General features: G+C 44.3%; 8 protein-coding genes across 8 annotated transcripts; 2 read left to right on the top strand and 6 right to left on the bottom strand.

Annotated features, from left to right (window-relative positions):
* Window positions 1-5: 5 nt before the first annotated feature.
* BYT42DRAFT_557184 (uncharacterized protein) lies at window positions 6-876 on the bottom strand. The gene is made up of 2 exons (XM_051566860.1): window positions 641-876; window positions 6-547 (listed from the first exon to the last, which is right to left on the bottom strand). Exon 2 carries the CDS (start codon window positions 438-440, stop codon window positions 177-179), a length of 264 nt encoding a protein of 87 aa, XP_051427465.1. The 5' UTR covers window positions 441-547; window positions 641-876; the 3' UTR covers window positions 6-176.
* BYT42DRAFT_557180 (uncharacterized protein) lies at window positions 811-2,433 on the bottom strand. Its single transcript, XM_051566859.1, has 4 exons — window positions 2,170-2,433; window positions 2,037-2,076; window positions 1,111-1,886; window positions 811-1,053 (listed from the first exon to the last, which is right to left on the bottom strand). The coding sequence occupies exons 1-4, from the start codon at window positions 2,285-2,287 to the stop codon at window positions 1,031-1,033; spliced, it is 957 nt and encodes a 318-aa protein (XP_051427464.1). The 5' UTR covers window positions 2,288-2,433; the 3' UTR covers window positions 811-1,030.
* Window positions 2,434-3,990: 1,557 nt separating this feature from the next.
* On the bottom strand, window positions 3,991-6,272 carry BYT42DRAFT_198380 (mitochondrial pyruvate dehydrogenase). Its single transcript, XM_051562504.1, has 11 exons — window positions 5,966-6,272; window positions 5,852-5,902; window positions 5,633-5,748; window positions 5,384-5,553; window positions 5,185-5,303; window positions 4,993-5,106; window positions 4,609-4,931; window positions 4,474-4,548; window positions 4,310-4,411; window positions 4,201-4,247; window positions 3,991-4,106 (listed from the first exon to the last, which is right to left on the bottom strand). Exons 1-11 carry the CDS (start codon window positions 6,057-6,059, stop codon window positions 4,043-4,045), a joined length of 1,275 nt encoding a protein of 424 aa, XP_051427463.1. The 5' UTR covers window positions 6,060-6,272; the 3' UTR covers window positions 3,991-4,042.
* Window positions 6,273-6,485: 213 nt separating this feature from the next.
* Window positions 6,486-8,949, bottom strand: BYT42DRAFT_543059 (GPI transamidase component PIG-T; the record flags this gene model as incomplete). Its single annotated transcript, XM_051565656.1, has 12 exons — window positions 6,486-6,678; window positions 6,742-6,786; window positions 6,860-7,034; window positions 7,092-7,298; window positions 7,374-7,427; window positions 7,496-7,531; window positions 7,600-7,776; window positions 7,868-7,952; window positions 8,020-8,106; window positions 8,229-8,418; window positions 8,479-8,656; window positions 8,745-8,949. The coding sequence occupies 12 exons, from the start codon at window positions 8,947-8,949 to the stop codon at window positions 6,486-6,488; spliced, it is 1,632 nt and encodes a 543-aa protein (XP_051427462.1).
* Window positions 8,950-9,465: 516 nt separating this feature from the next.
* Window positions 9,466-11,125, top strand: BYT42DRAFT_610740 (rab-GTPase-TBC domain-containing protein; the record flags this gene model as incomplete). The annotated part of the gene is made up of 7 exons (XM_051571422.1): window positions 9,466-9,665; window positions 9,742-9,794; window positions 9,865-9,930; window positions 9,990-10,124; window positions 10,293-10,371; window positions 10,433-11,032; window positions 11,104-11,125. The coding sequence occupies 7 exons, from the start codon at window positions 9,466-9,468 to the stop codon at window positions 11,123-11,125; spliced, it is 1,155 nt and encodes a 384-aa protein (XP_051427461.1).
* A 95-nt stretch (window positions 11,126-11,220) lies between these two features.
* BYT42DRAFT_527061 (S-adenosyl-L-methionine-dependent methyltransferase) lies at window positions 11,221-12,971 on the bottom strand. Its single transcript, XM_051565356.1, has 7 exons — window positions 12,427-12,971; window positions 12,318-12,349; window positions 12,159-12,249; window positions 11,807-12,073; window positions 11,703-11,742; window positions 11,534-11,650; window positions 11,221-11,464 (listed from the first exon to the last, which is right to left on the bottom strand). Exons 1-7 carry the CDS (start codon window positions 12,622-12,624, stop codon window positions 11,241-11,243), a joined length of 969 nt encoding a protein of 322 aa, XP_051427460.1. The 5' UTR covers window positions 12,625-12,971; the 3' UTR covers window positions 11,221-11,240.
* An 804-nt stretch (window positions 12,972-13,775) lies between these two features.
* Window positions 13,776-15,292, bottom strand: BYT42DRAFT_488979 (uncharacterized protein; the record flags this gene model as incomplete). The annotated part of the gene is made up of 6 exons (XM_051563906.1): window positions 13,776-14,071; window positions 14,146-14,258; window positions 14,333-14,471; window positions 14,541-14,554; window positions 14,668-14,950; window positions 15,019-15,292. 6 exons carry the CDS (start codon window positions 15,290-15,292, stop codon window positions 13,776-13,778), a joined length of 1,119 nt encoding a protein of 372 aa, XP_051427459.1.
* A 2,071-nt stretch (window positions 15,293-17,363) lies between these two features.
* On the top strand, window positions 17,364-21,353 carry BYT42DRAFT_198254 (trypsin-like cysteine/serine peptidase domain-containing protein). The gene is made up of 11 exons (XM_051562503.1): window positions 17,364-17,783; window positions 17,862-18,039; window positions 18,132-18,224; window positions 18,299-18,409; window positions 18,466-18,666; window positions 18,745-19,047; window positions 19,112-19,227; window positions 19,325-19,860; window positions 19,947-20,153; window positions 20,241-20,838; window positions 20,910-21,353. Exons 1-11 carry the CDS (start codon window positions 17,465-17,467, stop codon window positions 21,257-21,259), a joined length of 3,012 nt encoding a protein of 1,003 aa, XP_051427458.1. The 5' UTR covers window positions 17,364-17,464; the 3' UTR covers window positions 21,260-21,353.
* Window positions 21,354-21,373: the final 20 nt, after the last annotated feature.

The raw sequence follows: 21,373 nt of genomic DNA, 5'->3' as shown, positions 1-21,373 counted from the left end.
AACGGGGTGTCAAAATCAATTTATGCACTCTGTCTTTACGTGGCTGCTGGCGAGTCGTCGTGACTGGGTTATTCCTGAACGGGCCGATCCCCTGCCATTGGCGGATTTTAAATCAATACTAACCTCTTGCACACGGTCATTTTCCCATTTCAAGCCCAGCAGCCCATCCTCCTTCATTACTCAAATGTACTTTTGGTCGGTTGGAACGGATGAACTATCGACAGGTTGCTAATGTGATTGGCCAAAAAAGACAATTCATTACGCTCACCTCCAAAGATCAGGTTGCTACAATGGTTTAGTGGAAACTTTTTTAGTTTGCACTTGGAAGTATAATTTACAGTCGAGCCATTTTGAATGGATGGGGTAATTTTTGCATGGAAGAGCACGATAAGGAAATTACCGGAATAGTCGAAACGAAAACGGCGAACGGACACTTCCATATTTGGTAAAGGCTACCCAACGCAAGGGTGACTCCAAGTGAGATTAGGGTTCACAGTTTTTTGGTGATGTGGTTACTCGTAACAGATGCATATATTACCTTTTTGAGGTAAGCAAACGAAAAAAAATAAGGCACAAACGGAAAGTCCGAGTAGAATAAGATTAATGGAAATTCCTTTTTTCTTGTTATTTTGCGTATCAGGTGCAACCACGCGCCGGCAAGTCTAGAAGTGCGAGATCAACTCTTCTCCCGCGGAATAGGAAAGCAATCGTTTCACCATGACATCTCATCGCTCTATGGGTCGAAAGCTTATTTTGAATCGATGACTGTTTTATTCGCTTTCAAAGCCATATCATATACAATAACAGAAGAAAAAAGAAAGGGAAAAAAAATTATAAAAAAAAAGAAAGGCATGCTAAGAAAAGAGTTATCTACAATAGAATTAAAAAGGGACCATGGAGCGCTTCATAACCGTGATTAAGCCATATCAAGTGGAGGTGATTCTTTTGGCGCGTTATTAAATTGTTCATATCAGTGATTTAACAAGCATATCGTTTTCCCAAGGCATTTCGGAACAGAGCTAGGGTATCCTTAGTATGTGTTATCCGTAAAGCCTGCAAGTAATCGGTTAATGACTTCAATTAGGGCGAAGTTTCGTGTCGTCCTCTTACCGGAGGCTGTGGAGGAATTCGATTCGAAAAGCATGCTTGAAAGGGGATCTATCGATGCGGATGTGATCAATGGATCGAATGACGTGACTGCTAATGTGCGAGAGGGACTGGGTATTCCTCGAGACGTGGTTATTGGTAAGATGGTGGCTGCAGCATACCCCATCAGCATATCAGCAAAGGATGACGGTGGTTGGTAAACGTTGGTAAATATCGGAGTCGTTGATCCGTAAGACTGTGTGGTCACATCCAACGGAGGATAGGCGTTGATTGTTGTGTCGCTAGCAGAAGATGGATAGGACGAGAGCAGTGGAGACACGGTTACCGGGTACGAAGACGGTGACATGGTACTCAAACCCAATGCATGTGATGGCTCGGTTGCCAAAGGACTCTGTTGATGCATGGTGGACGGCAAAGGCGGAGGTACCAGAGTTTTCTCGGCAGAAGACCGTCGGCGCAGAGTTAGGTTTGATCGCTTAGCTTGCCTTTTCAGCCTTTCATTTTCTTTTCGTAAGGTGCGAATCTGTTCCAAATAAGTGGCTTCCCTGGTGTCCGAATTGCATACTGAAAAAAAAGAGTACATAGTCATGAATGCCACTTTTAAATATATGTGAAAAGCGAGGTTTTTACCATATTCCAATGACTTTGAAACAATCATGGTTTTGCTGGGTCGACGCACGGTCTGCAAGGTGGGCAAGGCGTGGGCCAGCTGCTGGTACTTGTTATTCAGTCCTTCACGTCTTTGCCGTTCGAGAGCATTATGCGCCGATCGCTTGTCACTAGCGAATAGAGTTAAATTGGTTTAGACTTTTTGGCTGGAAGAAGAACAAGGAATATTCTCGAACGGTGAGGAGAAGGGCAAAGAAAGACGGAGAATGGTAAAGAATGCTTTGAAACCACCGAAAAAGGGAATGTGATTATAAACTTGCCTATCCTCCACCACGGAGCCAAGGGATAGAAACGATATTCCTATTGTTTTGTTTTGTTTATCAATGAATGATGAGGTGATCAAAAATATCAGGGCGACGAGGGCCTTATATTCATCAGAAAAATTGCTTTTACCTTGAGGATACGGAAGGTTGGTGTTACTGAATCGAAAGCGATAACTGAGCCCAGGTTGATTGAAACGACCCCGTGATAAATCGTACATTGATCTCATTTTGTTATCTGGTTTTTCCATTGGACCAGTTTTGTAAGGACAACCGATATAAACCCAATGGACAAATCAAACAGTACACCTGGATATTGAAAGAGATAAAGAAACCAATCCGAGAAAGAAAAGAGAAAATAAAATATAGAAAAAATTCGTAATTGAAAAAAAGCAAGAAAAAAAAAAGAAATGAAAAAACAAGGTTAAAGAAAACAAAAGTTTTTATCTTCCAGTTTAACCATTACTGCATTTCAAACCACGGCGACTACCAAATAAAGCAAATCGGCAAATAGAAGCGTACATTCTTAAAATTAACTCTGTGGACCATGATTATCGTTTGAAGGAAGCGGAATCACTAGCTTATTTTGGATGTCCAGGGAAATTGACAACCCTCAATGGTGGCCAGTCATACAACCTTTTGAACTTTTAACGTTGCAACCCATTTTCAGCACACTCAATCATTGGACCAACGCTGATATGCGAAGCAAAGAGAGTGATAAGGAAAGGAGTGTCCTAAATGGAGCGAGAGGAGTTAAACAAAAAGTAGGGACGTGCGTTTTTTCAGTAATCGAGCACCAACTAACACACAAGTGGAGATTACTGAAATCATGGCTTGCCCTTTCAGGAATACCGTCACTCCCAGTCATCGATCTATTTTTCCCTGATGGGTGCAACGTTTCACTTGGTGACATTTCTGACTGTTTTCACTATTGGTGACGGTTGGGGGAGGTGGGGGGGGGAAGAAGGAAAGGAAAGAAAGGGGTGTTATTTTTCGTCATGCCTCACAAAAGCAAGATTTCTTTTACTAGGCTTTGGTTAGGTATTGGAAAAAAAGTGACTAGCGTCGACGAATGACTCAATAAAGAGATGAATCTAAAAAACGGATCGACAATGATACTTTACGGTGCGTAAGTGTGCATTCATCGCTACTGCTGACCGTGAATTTCCTTTCTTGAATAACATCGTTATTTTAGGCAGAAATTGCACATACTCTGCCTACCATTATTTTTCATAAGAGGGTGCCCGCCGCCCTTGATTACCGTAAATAATAAAAAAAACATATTGATACCACGAAAAAATAGAAAAACAAATATTCTCCTAAAGGCTTTACTTTTTCATTATCACAATTCGCTTTTTATCTTTTGTCCATCTTTGCTAAATTTGTTCAGACGCTCATTTTCACAAAACTTGAAATTTTCTCATGTATTCTTGTTACCACAACATGCAAAATGAAAACAAAAAATTTTCGTATTATCCCACAGGGTTCAGTCTTGAACATAATATCTACTGTGCTGACCCTGAGCTCCCTTGAGGGTAATCATTCCAATTTTCGGACCAGTAGACTGATACCATAACGTATAATATCACTTGGTGTTAATTCGTGGGCCCATATATTGTGGGAATGGGGACGGAGGGCTTGTTCTGCTGGGATAAACTTTTTTTGAGAAAGAGAGCTTTCGTCACTCATTGGAGAATGAAAACGCTCAATAAACTTATGCATAGTGTAACGAAAGAAAGTTGATCAATCATGCAGTGATCATAAACTTTGTATACTTCATACAACGCTGTGATTCGTTTGATGCCACCAATAAAATGACGACATCCTTAATATCTCCCTTTTTACTGCAAAACTGAGTCAAGCAGCCGAAAAACTTAGCTTGTCGAAAATATCCACCTATAAATCGCAGTCCTTTTTCGCTTCCCATGCGTCATTGCTGTCGAGGATTGAATGGGTCATAACATATTGTTGAAAGGTGTATTTGTATTATATAATGAGGAAACATGCTACATGAGTGGTTCATCGCTATTTGATAATCGATTCAAATGAAGATACGCATCGGTACCGTATCTACAATAAATAAAAAAAGAGACGACATAACCCAATGAGCTATTTTATACACACACAAATCATTTTAACTGATAGACCAGAGAGGCCAACGTACCCTTCCATAGAAATCAATTTCAAATCTCCTCCAAAATATCGCGCATACTGTGTGTAAAATCCAATGTTAATCAATCTTTTTCGTTAGACCAGCTGTCCTCGTGACTTACAAGTCTTGATATAGGCAATCCGTACCCGAACCCTGCCATGGGTGCCTTGAAATCCGAATGACTGTATTCGGGCTCAAGCTCTTGTGCCTGTGCGGTGGTATACTAATGGCATGTCGTTGAGTAACGTTTGCCTTTTACTCAATGGAACCAAATCGCCTACTTACCATGTACGTCCAAACGAGCGGAATGCCGGAACGAGGGATACCGCCTCCTTCATCCGAAATTTTAATAGTGATATCCTGTGTCGCCATATGTTGAGCATGAATCATGTTGAAGATCCATAGTCATGATCCACTTACTTCTTTGCCATGCGCAATGACGACTTTGATGGGAGGATATTCATCTTCATAGTCCCCCCCAAATCGCTCCACGACCGCACGAAGCGAATTTTTCAGTAGCTCAAACAGCATATGGTTGAGATGCGAAGGCACGTACATAAATTCAATGTCGCCAGGACAATGCATCTGTACTTCCGGGGCTTTGAATAGCCCGTAATGCTCTTCACATATAAACCGTGCATTGGCAATGGCATCCAATGCAATTTCGCGAATATTTGTCTTGGTACAAATCACGCCAACGTAATCTTTTCGAAACGGTCCACGATACAGTGCCGAATGCTGGCCTGAAAATCCGTCGTTAGCCGGATCGTTACCTCTTTTCCAGCTTGACACCTGTGAACTTACCAATCAACATACGAATCCCAATGCGTGACATGTAAAAGCGATCAAGAAATTGTTGCACTTCGGTATCAATCATTTTCGATTTGAGGTGATCCTTGTATTCCAAAATACCCTGGGCTAATGCAAGGACACCGCTGACATCGTCAGTGTCCAAACCGAGTCAATGTTTCCATGGGATCAAATCAATCTACTCACCAACCGTCGTCACCACAGGATCGTGGCGACGCTTGATGGTTTCAATGGATTTGACAAATAGATCGTTGTACGTGGCAAACTCGGGTGGACAATCGCCTTCGTCCATTTTTGTATAGTATCTGTTGAACCAACCATTATCATTACATCTAGAGGTCCATTTCCCTGATCTCCAAAGGCCTTTTGCGTTGCTCTCGCTTACCGATGCCCAATGGGAATGGAAGGGTGCAACGCCCCTGTGCGCTTCATTTGTCGCACAGAAGGGTTCGGCACGCTCGCAGGTAACGCCAACGTTTCACCATTATTAAATCCATTCTTTATACGTTCCCTTACGGTGTTTGACAGTTGTGGCGGTGGAATATCAATGAGTTCCTGAAAACGCACAGAGTGTCAACCAATGCTATCTTATGGACCCCCTTCTTTTTTCTTTCACAGTTAGGACACAATTTACCTTGAAGGATTGTGCATACCAATTTTTGACTCGTACAATGGATGGCATCTGACTTAGATTGCGTGGTAATTCGTCCAACTCTTTGACACGATGGGCCAATCGTATGGGTAATTCCTCTAAATACCGTATATGAGATCATTTTATCCAAATAAAGACAAAGCCCCAAAAACAGAAAGCTCGTTCCGTCCCTTCCCCTCCCCACCGACCGCGGGAAATTACCATGCAAGAATTGGCTGGCTCTGAACAGCGTCCCTTGGGACGGTTTCTGACCTACAACCGCCTATGTCGGAAATGAGGCCCATTAACGTAAATTGAGTGCCATTCTTTCATTACCGAACATCACCATCTGCCTCAATGACACGCCGGTTTGAGGGAACTTTGCAAAATGCTTGATTTTATCATACAGTTGAGGCGTGATTTGGAACATGAAGAGAGAGAAGAAGATATGTACAAGGGAGAAACGAGACAAATAAAAGGAAACCGGAAAAACCAAACGTAGACGAAAAAGAATGCGAAAGTAAAAAAAAAAGAGATATAAAGAGAGAAAGCAAAAAAGGGTTAAAGCAACAGTGAATGGTGGTATCACTTTTTTTTTTTTGGTTTTAATCAGCGTCAAGCAACATTTTTTTTCTTTTCTCTCTGTAATGAGTCAGGCAGAATCAACGCATGGCAGGTGTAAAAAAAAGTAGTGACATGCTTGAACCCGTTCGTCACATGCTGCATGTGAAGCCAAAAAAAATCCATTCGTCTTTCCCCCGTTTGGTCCCGATTCGATTTAAAGTTCAATATCCGTCTACGCTTTTCCAACATGGTAAATCCGCAACGCAATCCTTCACGGCTGGGTTCATTCTTTTTAGTCATCTTTCTTTGTCTTGGCTTCTGGTTCCACCACTTGAAATGACCGAATGAGCAGGTTGAACAAGGATCCAAAAAATAAAGCAATCACTGTACACGTCAAAGTGATGACGTTGTATGGCATGCTGAAATCCGGCGTGGGTAAGCTGACAAGAAGCGTATCGGTATAGAGTCGCATTGTTCTTGGTGATCTGCAATTCTCCATGTTTAACTCACACTCTGTTGCCATGAAATACTTAAACGTTTTAACCTACCTAGAATTGGTATTGTTTTCCATCCACATTGTCAGGACCGCCGAACTAATCAATTGATTTAAAATTTCAGTATTCTCAATGCACTTTTGTCTTTCTGCAAAAATAATTCCCACGTTACCCCACATCAAAACCGCGATTGGCATCGGGACGATGTTCTGTATACTTCAGAAATACTTTGTCGAAATCTAGGGATAACGTCACCATGGATTTAGCTGGAATCAATAATCTGCATTCCAGCATGGTTGGTCGACCACGATCGATCGCTGGTTGGTAGTACATTTCCTGAATAATGTCTATAGATGACCCGCTATCAATAACGTATTCACCCTTGCGTCATCGGGGCCACCTACCGTCCTTGTCGGTAGTATTACCAATCACATCCACTTCCAAAGTGTGAAGGTAAAACTTTAAAAACCAGGGAATCGAATCGTAATAGATCATTGGCACACTCTCATGCTCGTTACGGTTTTCAATGGTGATACGTAATCCACCTCTTTCTTGTCCGTAACCCGTAAAATACCGTTGAGCAGAGATCATGGGATCTTTGGCTTCACGTGCTGTGGAGCAAGAAAAAACCTCACATTAACACACTATGCAGACAAAAGCCGACCACCAGGCATTTTGGTACTCACGGTATTGAAACATGGCTTCGTTCCAGGACATACTGATATCGAGATGTCCCGTGACTAGTTTTGACAAATATTGAGCAACGAGAAAAAAAAATGACAACAGCATACATGCATTGAAACTGTACCTTTCTTCAAATCGTACACCGCCAAAGACCGTGGTCCTAAGCAAACATTTATGTTTCATCACGTTAGTTGGCATCGGCAAAACATCGTGTGTTGGGACACTTACTCTTGTCCTTTGAAAATATAGCGGAGGCTTCATCTGCAGGAAGAGTGGCGTGAGGTGATGGGCTCAGTTGTGCAGTCTGATGAATCTCGTCATTGAGAGCGACCAAGGCACGACTTTGGCGTGCTACAGGACACGCGGATGTCAGCTGCCGGTCAAAAATGCTTTGCAAAGACCAATCTACGCATAAAACAAAAAAAAAATGTTATATTACATCAAGTGAGCCGATGCTGCAGGATAGTGCTAAAGAAAAAGCGGGCGTGATTTTTACCTCTACGATCTGTTTCCCGTACAGGATCCATCACCGAGGTGACCGTCTGTTTCAGCTCCAATCGACGGCGACTGCAGGTTTCATCCTGCGCATATTCAAAATATCCGTCAGTTACACATGCCAGTCTGATCATTCCATCCAAACAGTCTTACCATGCAGCTAGATTTGGCGTGAATAGCCATTGAGTGGAAGTTGGAATTATAAATTTTGTGTGCATTCAACAGGACGGCAATACCCGACTACACAATACGTGAATTGTCAGTGACACGTATTCTCTACGCTCTATTCAGATCACTTTTCATCTTGCCTTGGATTTGCAGGGTAGTAATTTGATCCAGGGGGTCAAGTTTTCTGTGCAGACGTTTTCATGCGGCAAACTTCCGTAACGGAGTTGCGAATTTGTGGTGTTGGGCAAGAATGGATTGTCGTGGATCGCTTCGGGTTGGAAAGACAAACGAGGTTCCGTGGTTAAAGTTTCGTCGATAAAGTTGAGAGAAGCACAGAACAATCCGGAAAGCACGTTGGTGAATGACTTCCAATGGGCATCCACACTAAAAGAGCATTTTTCATGAGCTGTCAGTACCACGCACCCTTTCCGTTCCTTGACTCACTTGGCCGAATTCTTCATCCACGCCCACAACTCCACACCGGTACCAGCCGATTGTGATGGACAGTAGCCCCATTCTCCATAGTTCCAACGGCCTTGTGTAAACGTCAAGTGCATCTCTCGAACGTCGTATTCTTGTAACACTTGGCCAATCGCTTTCGGGAACAGCCCATAATCCGATACTAACAATTACAAGCAAAATAGAGCATGTCCGATGAATAACTATTGACTTTCTAAGCCCCTTGTAACCCTTTCAAAAGTATGACATACTTGGTGTGCCGGGTTGAACGTGTGCTTCAAAGTCAGTGGTGAATTCAAAGTGGGCCAGTAACTTGCCATCTGAAAGCGGGGTGAGGGTCAAATCTTCCTCAAAGTTGTCTGATACTCGGTGAGTAACTAGTGCATCACAGAAGAGTATGGGGCAGAAAACGCACACCGAGAGTAGCAAGACACACCGTACGGTATACTGCCTCATCTTTAGCCTTAGAACTGCAAAAGCGTTGCGTTTCCTGCGGGCTTTATTCATCCATTCACTGTGACCGCGTTTTAATCAAAGTCGATTTGTGGAATCACGCACTTTCCTTCGGCCTTGGTCCTATTATATCTCGTTGCAATAGTCAGCGATAGGAAGACTCATTGCCTTTGCGCGAGTACCATAGCAGAGCATGGCACGCGTACTGTGTGGCGTAGCGTGCTATCACAGACCACAACGCAAGTCAACACGGCCATCTTTTGCAGGGCCAAGAAATACCCCTTTTGGATAACCCATCCGACGTTTTCCTAATACATTCATAAAAACTATGCAAATCTGTGTAAAATATCCAAGACTGCAAATGTTTGTTCGTGTCAAAATTTGTATAACACATGCCTTCATCATGGAACGTCCTGCAACGCGGAGTTCCAAATAGATCCGCGATGAAAAATGGAAAAAAAGGACAATGACAGCAGCATCCTTGCTACAATCTTCGATACTGCACTAGCAATTTCCGTCATGGCTCGACGAAATAAATCCAAATCTCATCTACGGAATAAGCGAGGATTCCGCAAGACGCAGCATGCAAACGACAATGACGAGTTCAAACGTATCTGTAAAATTAACGAAGCATTGCGTACCCGTCACTTGTCCCTGCTACGTGAATTGGCTCGAGAAAAAGGCGGATTCGTCAATGACGCTCTTCGCCGTCGTGTGTGGTACAGATATTGCTGCACATTTTTATCTGTTATTGGCTAATGTTTTCTTTTATTTTTCTCGGTGCGCACGCTGCAGGCCAGTACTATTGAAATGTTCTGAAACGGAGGTTGATTTGAAGGAGCATACTGGTAAAAAATATAGGAGGATTGAAAATCCTTTCTCGGGAGACTTGCCGTCATACTCAAAATCGATCCGTAGAAAAGCATAGAAATGAAGCCCAAGTAGATTTGGACACACCAAGATCACTCAATACATTTCCTCAAGGTAACATCCGTTGTCATCGAGAAGGTGAAACAAAGATGTGTAATGAAGATATGATGTAGGTGTCTCGGAGGAGCGCAGGAACCAACTTCAGCAAGAATTGAATCGTGTGATTGTTCGCGTCTTGCGATCCCATCCGAACCTACACTACTACCAAGGCTTTCATGACATTTGTGCCGTATTCTTACTGATCTTTGGTGAGAAGAATGCGCCTCAATTTCTGGAAAATGTGGCTCTATTCTACCTCAGATATCCTTTTATATATGCTATTTTTCACCCATTGGTGATCGCTGACGGATGAATATTTCTGGTTTCAATATTTCCTTGACTTAATATGTATACGGATGCGATGCTTGAAACTTTAGAACCGGTTATCCGAGAATTGACGATGCTGGATACACTTTTGAAAGAGGAGGATGCCGAACTATACCACCATCTCAACGAGTAAGCTTGGATGCTGACTCTACTGCTTTTGCTGTTTTGCTTGATGACGATTGAATCCTAGTGCGTCCGTGTTGCCATATTACTGTACAAGCTGGGTCATTACTTGGTTCAGTCATGATCTCAATGCATTGGATTCCATCACTCGATTGTTTGATCTGTTTCTGTCAGCCAATCCAGTGATGCCACTGTACGTTTCGGCGGCCGTGGTGTTGTATCGCCGTAACGCCGTCCTGGAACAACCGTGCGAAATGAGCGAGTTACACAGCTTTCTGTCCAAAATACCACAAGACCTCGACATTGAAGAAATCATCAGGCTGGCGGTTGATTTGGAAATCAAATATACCCCACTGATGATCCAAATCGAAAGCGGCATTGCGCTGGACGAGTCTTCGGTCATCAATACCTATGATCGCATGTGGGTCAAAGCCGATACGACTACATTGGGAACCGCAAAGCAGGAAGCCGACGACATTCTGGCCACCCCACCCACCGAACGTAAAGCGCTTGTACTTCCAACAAAGCCAAGCGAACATTCATCCGAGGCACTGTTAACGAAACTTCAGCACATCCATGTTCAGGACACCACACTCTGGACGCTTCTCGCTGTGGGAGCGGGGATGGGCACCATGGCCTTGCTGCTCACCAACAGCGATTTCATGCGGTAAGCTGTCCATTTCTATTGAACAGGATAAACTTTCGAGTACTCATCCGTGTTCCGCACCACATTGACAGGGAATGGTTGACCTCCATTTGAATCCAACACACTATACCCCTTTACCACGCATAGAAGAAAGTGTTAAAAGTGAAAAGCGAACTTGTTTTTTTTCTGGAGGATGCTCATAAATATATACACATGTACAAAAATGGGATCAATGACTGTAGGAGGATGATAAAGCAAGGGGTTTCTGGGCTACGGTGGTGGCGAGGGTCCATCGAGCTTCTGGAGTTGCTTGGCAATTGGTGCACAGCTCTCGCAAAAATTGGCCATATGTATCCGGAGCGATGCCCAATGGCTCCGTCAGGAAAGGTTGGGCACTCTTGAATATATTGCAAATGTCCCATAAGAATTCGCGGTTGAGATGATCCTGTCGACCTACCACCAAAGCAATGCGTGAGTGATGCGCCATAAACGCAGAGTCGTCTGAATATCATGCATTATTACCTAGATAAGCATCTTTTTTAACAGAGGCTACTACGTGGTACCCTGTTTCTTCCAACAACGCCTGAATTTTGAAGGCGATGTAAGGTTCTTGGCCGCGTTTCAGAATGACATTTTTAACTATAAACTATCAGTCAATGACTGCATGTGGACCCTGATATAATTAACTTACAGGTTTCGCCTGCCCAACGCACAAATTCGTTTCCTCGATCCTACATGGGTTAAATCCGTTTGAGCATTGTTTTGTTCCTGCATTATCATTCCCTGTCTGCTTACAAGCATGCCAGCTTCGATGGACTGAATCATGCCGCCTGGTTTCAGTACGCGATAAATTTCGTTCAATACAGGAGGCCATTCTTCTTTCCGTAAGGCGAGGATAAACAACCGCATATTCACGAGATCAAAACTGTTGTCTGGAAAAGGCAGTCTTTCCAAGATATTCCCCGACAGAAAATGAACATTGGGCGGTCGTATGCTCACAGGAAACGTTTCACACATATCCACACCAGTGAACTCGCTGGCCGGATACTCGGTGGCCATATCCTGGAATGCCGAATCATAGCAAGTACTGAAAATTAGCCATGGCTGTGCTTATTCCTCCTCCGTCTCACGATGACGTGACGTTTACCATGATCCATGTGCCTGGGCCACAGCCGACATCCAATATTTTGCACCCTGTATTGAGCGGGAGCGCTTCTTCCACTTCTCTCAGAATATTGCTATGAAACCGGACGATTGTTCCTTAATACAATATGTACCCTTTTTTTTTAGAACAGCAAAAACTTACCCGTTAAAGAGCGTTTTCAAAGCAAAGTGTTGCTGTACCAACCGACAAAAAACTAATATCAATACACCATCTCGGAAACCAATAAAGAGACTAAAGAAGAGCCGCTTACGCCAACAAGTCTATCCATTTCCTCATCGTCATTAGGAAGCCAGTAGGTGGACATGGCCATGTTATGAAATGAGCGTCCTTGACGAACGATGCCCGTGTCCGTCGAAGTTTGACTGGACAATGTGGAATTCTGACGTTTATGTTGTGACGCTTGAGATGCGACTCGCCGTTTCGAGGATATAGAAAATTTGTTGCCCATAACAACGATGAAATTAAATGAAAAGCAAAAGGGTGCTTTACTTTGACACTGGCATCAAAAAACCCCCACGATCATCCAACTCGCCCTATATATAAAGTTTGAATTAAAAAAACTTTTTTTTTCTCGTGATACAATATCCGTCTCTGAGGATCCTCATTGTTTTTTTTTAAATTAAATGGCATATTGACGTCGGCCCATATCCAACTGTGTCGACCTGTTGCTTGTTCTTTCCGAGCAATGTGAGATGGGATGGTTCAGTTGGTTTTTCATGCGATAACACGAGTTTTCATATACTTCCAGTTGGGTTTTAGACGTTTTGTGTTTCTGTTATTTTGGGATTCATGCTCAACCAAATCAACTAGTGTGAAAATCTTTTCATTATGAGTGGATCCGGAATTCTGGCCGCGAAAATCGGCGCTTTACTGCAATGATGAATTCGCAATGTGTGCTACCATAATTTGACATGTTAAGCACCGAAAGCCCGCTGATGCGTAGCACCTTGTTTCTTTTGGTAACCATTCAGAATGGGAATGGTGGCCCTCCTTTATTATTTCATATGTTTTCGTTGTGAACGTGTATGATGTCAGTACGTACAACATTGCAACTCTCGCTAAACTGTATGGGTCCCCATTGTAAACAATTTCCATCGTGCCGATAGGCAAAAAAAAAAAATAGTCATCCACGTCATGAGACATCATTTTTCATCCATCTTGCAAAACGCGGCCTGTTCCCTTGAGCACCACACATGTCATGTTCATTTTCTCCCACTACCAATGATCACACAACCAACAAATCACTTTGCTCGACAATACGCATATCTCTCGCCATTAAATGCTGAATTTATACCCACAATCATTCACGTGGATGCTGCTGTTACGCAGTGAAACCAAGAGTTCCATAATGATGATCATAAAACTTTTCTGTAAACAAAGTGGTGCAAAGAGAATGCTGCTACTACTAGTTGGGAAATAAAACGGGTAAACTGATGACATGAGAAAATGTTAAATAATGAAGTGAGTCGATCTACGACGGAAACTATACAGTGAACCGGGTTGCCTTGTTTCCTTTTTTTCCTTATCAGATGAAATTGGTATCTCATCCGGTTCAATTTTTACGTTCAATGCTTGAGGCTTTTTAGTTTGGCAATGAGATCATCGAAATGCTTTCCAGTAACGAGATTGGATTTGTTTGACCCGTTGAACCACCTTGATGCATTCGTCACTGGGAGTCATGTCAACCACCGGTTGAGGAGGTTCGTCAAGTAATACTGACATACACGCTGCGGCGGAAACAGAGATGGATTCCAAATTGTAGCCACCTTCCAGCGCCACGACCAACCGTCCATGTGCTAGACTTTTCAGCAAATGGACCATCTGACTGTACCCTGCGGGAGATACCAGACATTGACCTATGGGATCGCCGGCTGCGGCATCAAATCCGGCAGAAACTGGTAATTCCAAAAAAGAATTCATCAAAAATGGGAGCACAAAAAAACAAGGTTGCACTTTATTGAGTATTTACCAATGACAAGCGATGGCGAAAATTCCATGGCAATTGGTAACACCACTTGATGAAACGCATGTATATAATCGGCATCCTTCATACCGGCCCGTGTCCAAGGAATATTGACAGTCCTAATGCGATCCTGTGAGTCAGGCACCTGAGCTCGGCTGTGATACGTTTTGTATCCACCAAATATTAAACTTACTTTCCTTCGCCTGCACCGTAACCGACATAGCCAGCGGATCCCTTTTTATCAGATGGATAGAAAACGCCTTCCTCGTACCGATGCAATGACATGTATAACACATTTGGATCGTTGGCAAAGATTTGCTGCGTACCATTACCTAACAATAAGCGTTAGACCCGCCATTTCCAAACACTCACTTTTTTCCGTTTGATTTTTATCTACTCACCAAAATGAACATCCCTTCGGAAGAGGAAGAGGTAAGAACAAAAAAAAAAAAAAAAAAAAAAAAGACCAGTGTGAGTTCTTCTGATGTGGAAATGATGAGCTATGGCTTAATGGCCTGAATAATTTACCAGTCGAGGATCATCACACGGTTGATATGGTGATTTTTCATACAGAAGCGAGTGGCGATAGCGACATTGTTCATTAGACAAAATCCCATGGGAGAATCGTATTCGGCATGATGACCTGGAGGCCGGACAATGGCAAATGCATTTTTTACTTTATCAGTGACCACCGCTTTGCACGCTTGAAGCACGCCCCCGGCAGCGTAGAGACTGCTCTCAAATGAATGGTTGTTGAAATATATAGAATCGTATTCTTCCTGCAACGCTCGCAGATGGGTGGCCGCCATTTCTACAGACAGTTTAAAATACACAGAATCCAACAATAAAGGTAGATCAAGGGAGAGGCAAGACACTTACTTCGGGTCGACCGAATGGTGCGATAATGTTCCAAATCGTGAACAGCCAGGATATCGTCTTTGGATGCTTTGACGGCGGGTATACGGACACACTCATCAAGAAAGCCCTGTTTGCGAAATTCTTCGTAGATGTAAAAGATGCGTAATGGATTTTCCGGATGGCTGTCCGGAAGCTGTGTACCGGTTTCTTGATGATATGACATGAGCACATCGTAGACGTAGCCTGTCTGCAATCGCCGTCGTGCGCGGACGGGTGAAAGGGTAGATTCATTCATTTCTTTCGATGCCAGTCTTTTCACTCGAGAGATGGAAGTCGTAATGTCGTCCGAGTCTGCGCGTATTGACGCATCACTGTTGTTTGGTTTGTCTTCAAGGTGTGAGACGATTGGTGTTTCTGGACAATCTTTGTATTCAGACATGGTGGGCGAATCCACCTCGATTTCCTCCATTTCGTCGTCCGCCTCCACTGTTTCCGCGACTGTTGGACCGCCCAAGGATGGCATGTCTTCCGCTTCTTTTGTATCTGCAATTGCGTTTTCCGAAGGTGTAGTTATTGCCTGACGTTGATCCGTGGTCGAAGAAGGGCGAATGGGTCGATCTTCAATCATGACAGCCACTGCATGCGCAAGGCGACTAGTGTCTGGATCGGGATTCGCTGTGGAAGGCTTTGTCGCAGAAACAGATTCCTCCACGCTCAGCTTCGCTATTGGTTCAACGTCTTTCTTTGTTGCAGGAAGGTATTCGTCTACGTTGGTAGGTTGGGTCTGCTTTGTTGTTGATTCAACGATCTCCTTTGGTTGCTGTTCTTCTATTTCCATTGGATTCTCGGTTTCTTTGTCTTGCGCATGTAAAGCGTCCTTGCTATGATTCGCATCGTCTGTAGAAACATTCGTATCATTGTCAATATTGCCAACCACCACTTTGGGGTTGCTGTGGTTATGTTTAGAGCTGTCGATTGAGTCGTTTACATGACTGCGGTCGATTTTGTCACGGTTATCTACATGGTCGTCATCGTTCGTTTTACTGCGTTCGCTATCGTCAATCACGTTGTCGTCGTCGATATCATTTTTGTTGATCGTATCAGTTGCAACCTTTCTAGTGTCCGTTTCATCATTCTCAATAGGATGATGGTCAGTGCCTTTGTTGAGAGACTGGCGAGCGTCATCGTCATTGGGGATGTCGTCGAGACCGTTATCGACATCGGCCAAAGAATGAGCGTCGGAGGCTAATTCATCTTCTTCCGAACTGACCATGTTCGCATCGTATGTTTCCGCCTCTATTTCAGAGTCGGACATGAGTTCATCCACTTCTTCCAAATCATCATCATTCATATTTGTGTCCTCGTCCATTGCTTCTATTTGCTGATCTTGATCCTCTTGCCCTGGCTCTGCATCATCCGCGTCCGCATCCGCATCCGTATCCTCCGGCTCCGGTTCTGGCTCCGCGTCCGCATCGGTATTCACGTTCACATTCACATTCGTATTGGTCTCGACCGTTGGCTCTTTGTTTTCAATTTCGATGGACGGAAGCGTGGTGGGTAGGGACGACATAGGGCGTGTCAAGGGGACCTCGAAATCGGGCGATGTGAAATCGTAATTTGATGCCTTTTCTTTGCCTTTTCGACTATGTCCAGGCAAAGGTTTGGGCTGTGCAGGGTCTTGATGACTGTCGTCATTGGATACCGTTGGGGTTTCTTCGGGAGAGTCCGAGTCATCGCTGGTGAGATCGATTATGGGCACAGTGGTTGGTATCGTTGTCTTAAAATAAGGCTTATAGGATGGTTTGAATGCGGCCTCCTTCTTTACTTTGATATTGTGACGAGATGACGAGGATTTGGGGAGGTAAAGGATGTCGTCTTTGGAAGATGCTGCTGCTGCTTGGTTGGGATCGGCGCGATCGTTGTTGGTGGCGGAAGGAGATGATGACGACGCGTTGGAGGATGCGAATGAAGAAGAGCGATTGGTAGCCGATGAAGAGGCTTGCGATGGTTTGAACCAGGTTTCAGGAATGGCTTGTTGGCGTTCCTTCTTTTTGTTCGATTCAGGTGTATGTGACAAGGATGGCAGAGGAAAAGACGTGGTTTGAGCGTGTTTCCGCTTTTTCGAGGGGTGACCAGAACTGTCAATAGTGCTACTCTCGGCATTATTGTCGCCACTCAGTTGGGATGTTCCCGTTTCTAGGAATCGGCGTATGAACATGGCGTGTGTTCGTTTTTATAGTGTGGTTTTTGAGTTCCTATTTTCTTCTATGAGGGCGTCGACACAAAAGAAAAAAAGGGTGGCATGTATCGATGGTGAAACGGGTCCACACAACCGTCGCCGAGGGGGGGGCGGACTCGAAAATTTACAAAAAAGCCACTTTCACACTTACCATTTGCCACCTGTGCGTACTCTAGCACTTACTTTCTTTGTTGCTTCCATTTTTTTACTACTTTTTTTTTACTGCTCATGAATCCATCAGACTTGACAGCACAAAAGAAAGCCATTCCTTTGTTACCGAAAGACCGTAATATGGAAGGAGGGGATTCCCCTGCGGGCACTCCGCGCACGTATCCCTCGAAACGAAGAAAAGTCGATCCAAACGAACTCAACGGCAAAGGTCACCATTTGGCCGAACAGGAAGTCGACAGTGACGATGACATGACCGACATTCCTACCAGTGACATCTCACCTTCGGATCCCTCGAAATGGCAAACCACTATCAATAACGTCGTGAAAGCCATTGTCTCGATCCGATTCAGTCAAGTGGCCGCATTTGACACCGAGGGTATAAAGACCATCTGCTTATTAAGCACACACTCACGACGACGTGAATGCTAAACCTGTGTTACATTTGGGTTTCTAGGAGCTGAAACTTCCCAAGCTTCTGGATTTATCGTTGATGCTGTCAATGGCATTATTCTCACGAATCGACACGTTGCTTGTGCGGGTCCCTTTGTCGGCGAAGCCGTCTGTCACGATCACGAGGAAATTGACGTCTATCCAATTTATCGCGATCCCGTGCACGATTTTGGTTTTTTAAAGTAAATGGCTGCTGCTGCCTACTTTTTATATCCTGATCGACCATTGACATCGACTCACCGCTTATATTCTTTGTTCTTCTTTGGATGATTAGGTTTGATCCCAAGAAGATTAAATACATGCCGGTTACACAGGTCGAGCTTCGACCGGAGCTAGCCAAAGTCGGATTAGATATTCGTGTCGTCGGGTAAAGAGAAAAGGCTGGCCGAGATCAATGCAGCATCATCTCGTTGTTAAACAATGTCCTTTTTTTTCCTGTAGTAACGATGCCGGTGAAAAATTGAGTATTTTGGCAGGTTCTATATCTCGTCTGGATCGAAATACGCCCGAGTACGGCGATCTCACTTACAACGATTTCAACACATTCTACCTGTTCGTACTTTGGATTGCACGACGCATACGGATCACTTACCTCTCCTCTGTTTTAGACAAGCCGCCTCCAGTACCAGTGGCGGTAGTTCCGGTTCGCCTGTCATTGATATCAATGGCAACGCGGTCGCTTTGCAAGCGGGCGGTCACATTAAAGCCGCCACCGATTTCTTTTTACCATTGGATCGTATTAAACGCGCATTACAATATGTTCAGCGAGGTGAAACCGTGCCTCGTGGTGATATCCAAACCCACTTTACGTAAGTCTTTTGGTTTTCCGGTGGATAATATCACCTCAAATTGTGCAATGGACTGATCCATTGATACCCGTTTTGCAGGTATCGACCTTTCGATGAAACACGACGACTAGGCCTTCGACCAGAATCCGAAGACAAACTGCGCAAAGCTTTCCCGGATGAAATTGGGTTACTTGTAGTAGAAGGCGTGTTACCTGAAGGACCGGCTTACGGCAAATTGGAAGAAGGTGATATTCTCTTGACCATGAATGGACAGTATATCACCAAGTTTGTTCCCTTTGAAGAAATGTTGGATTCCAGCGTGGGGCAAAATATCACCATTACCATTGAACGAGGAGGTAAACCCATGGAATTTACCATCAACGTAGGCGATCTCCATGCCATGTAAGTCTTTAAATGGTCTGTTGAAAATTTCTGGTGAACTTGCTGATCTTTTGTATTATCGTAGTACTCCTAATCGTTATGTTGAAATTGGCGGTGCGGTGTTAAACGAGGTTTCGTACCAGTTGGCCAATGCTTACTGTGTGCCCTGTCGAGGTGTTTACGTTGCAGAGCCTTCCGGAAGTGAGTGGATTTCTTATTGTTCTTTTGCCATTTTAGCTTTCTTTTTTTTGCCATGAGTAGTGATGGGCTCACATGCGCGATGATGTTTGACGTCTAGTGTTTCGATTGGACGGTCCCGATAATGGTTGGGTGATCCGATCCGTGGATGACAAACCTACGCCGGATCTGGACACATTTATTGAAGTCATGAAAGGCATTCCTGATCGTGAACGCGTCCCTGTAATCTATTATTCCATTACCGACACACATACCAGTCTTGTGGCCGTGGTTCACGTGCAACGCCATTGGACGCCTTTCCGCATGGCGGTGCGCAATGACAGCACCGGTTTGTGGGACTTTACCGATTTCGGTGATCCGCTTCCACCGCGCTCCATTGTTTCTTCTACCAAACGATTCATCGAGTTGGACCGTAGTCTGGGCCCGGCCGCTCACCTCATCCGATGTCTGGTCAAGGTCAACTATTTCATGCCCTGTCGCATCGACGGTTTCCCACGCAGCCGAAGGCAAGGCGCTGGTGTCATTCTCGACAAGGAACGAGGCCTGGTAGTCGTCAGTCGCAGCATTGTGCCTACCACCATGGGTGATCTTACATTAACCGTGGCGGATTCATTGACCATTCCCGCCAAAGTGATTGTAAGTAACCTTTCGATCAAAGGATTTTCGGATCTCGTGAAATGCTTTCGTTGCTGATGATGATAATTGATACATATGTGATCTAGTATTTGCATCCTACCCACAATTTCGCTATTGCGCAGTACGATCCCAAGATGTTGGGTGATACCAACGTCATGAGTGCGCCCATTAGTGATCAACCTCTATTACAAGGCCACAAAGTGACTCTCGTTGCCAACAATCAAAACCAACGTCCTGTTTGCGTCAACACGGTCGTCACGGATATCACATGTGTCACCATTCCTCACAACGGAGTCAGTATTTTCTCGAATTTGTTTGCTAATGTTGATTTCTTGTCACACCCTAATGCATGATTGTTTAACCTTTTTTTTTTCAATCAGGTTCCTCGCTTCCGAAGTATCAATTTGGATGCCATTACGCTCGACACTCCCATGGCTTTGCATTGCTCCTCGGGTCTGCTAGCGGATGCCAATGGTCTCGTGCAGGGCTTATGGCTCAACTTTCTCGGAGAACAAAACCCCAATAATGGTCATGACAATGAGTACCATATGGGTATTCATATTCAGCCAGTGTTGCCCATATTGGAGAAATTACAGCGAGGCGAATCCCCTACACTGCAGAGTCTGAATATCGAGCTGATGCCTGTGCAAATGGCGCAAGCCACGACCATGGGACTTTCCGATGAGTGGATCAGCCGAGTCGAAGAAGCCAATCCGGCCAAACATCAACTGTTTATGATTCTGCGTACCGAAGTCGGCAGCGACAGCGCCAAGCAATTGAAAGAACACGATGTTATTCTTGCGATCAACGACAAAGTCATCACACGGATGTCCGAAATGAGCGTGGTGGAAAATGCAGAGGAAGTCAAAATGACCATTTTGCGACAAAAGAAAGAAATGACTGTTCACGTGAAGACAAGTACCGTTTCCGGGGATGGCACCAGCCGGGTGGTCTTTTGGGCTGGCGCTGTACTTCAAGGTAAGCACATCTATCTCGATGGTAAAAAACAACTCGACACTGATGATTGACTTACTCGTACTTTTCCACAGAACCGCACAAGGCCGTCTTACAACAAAGCAAAAACCTTCCTTCTCGAATCTACGTTTCCGGCCGAGCGCGGGGTTCGCCTGCGTACATGTACGGACTGGAACCTACCATGTGGATCACGCACATCAACGCTGTCAAGGTGGTTACACTAGACGATCTCATTGCTGCAGTCAAGGATATCAAAGACAACACCTATGTCCGTGTACGATGCATGAGCTTCGATAATGTTCCTATCATGCTCTCTATAAAGACGGTAGATCACTATTTCAAATTGGCAGAAATGGTGAAGGATCCATCCGCCGATTGTGGTTGGTCAGCAAAGGAGCACTCTCAATCTTCTTCATCCTCTTAGACTCGGGATCGTAACACATGGCTAGCGTGTTTTTTTCTTTGTTGCTGTTTGGTTGGCGTTTAATTTATGCATAAAAATAATAAATACAGTAATCAACGGCGTTTGTAAAACTAT

The sequence above is a fragment of the Radiomyces spectabilis genome, assembly GCF_025331425.1.
Source record: "Radiomyces spectabilis strain NRRL 2753 chromosome Unknown BYT42scaffold_2, whole genome shotgun sequence".
NCBI classification, from domain to species: Eukaryota; Fungi; Mucoromycota; class Mucoromycetes; order Mucorales; family Radiomycetaceae; genus Radiomyces; species Radiomyces spectabilis.
The sequence above is the reverse complement of the archived record's forward strand: the minus strand, read 5'-3'. Positions and strand labels throughout refer to the sequence as shown.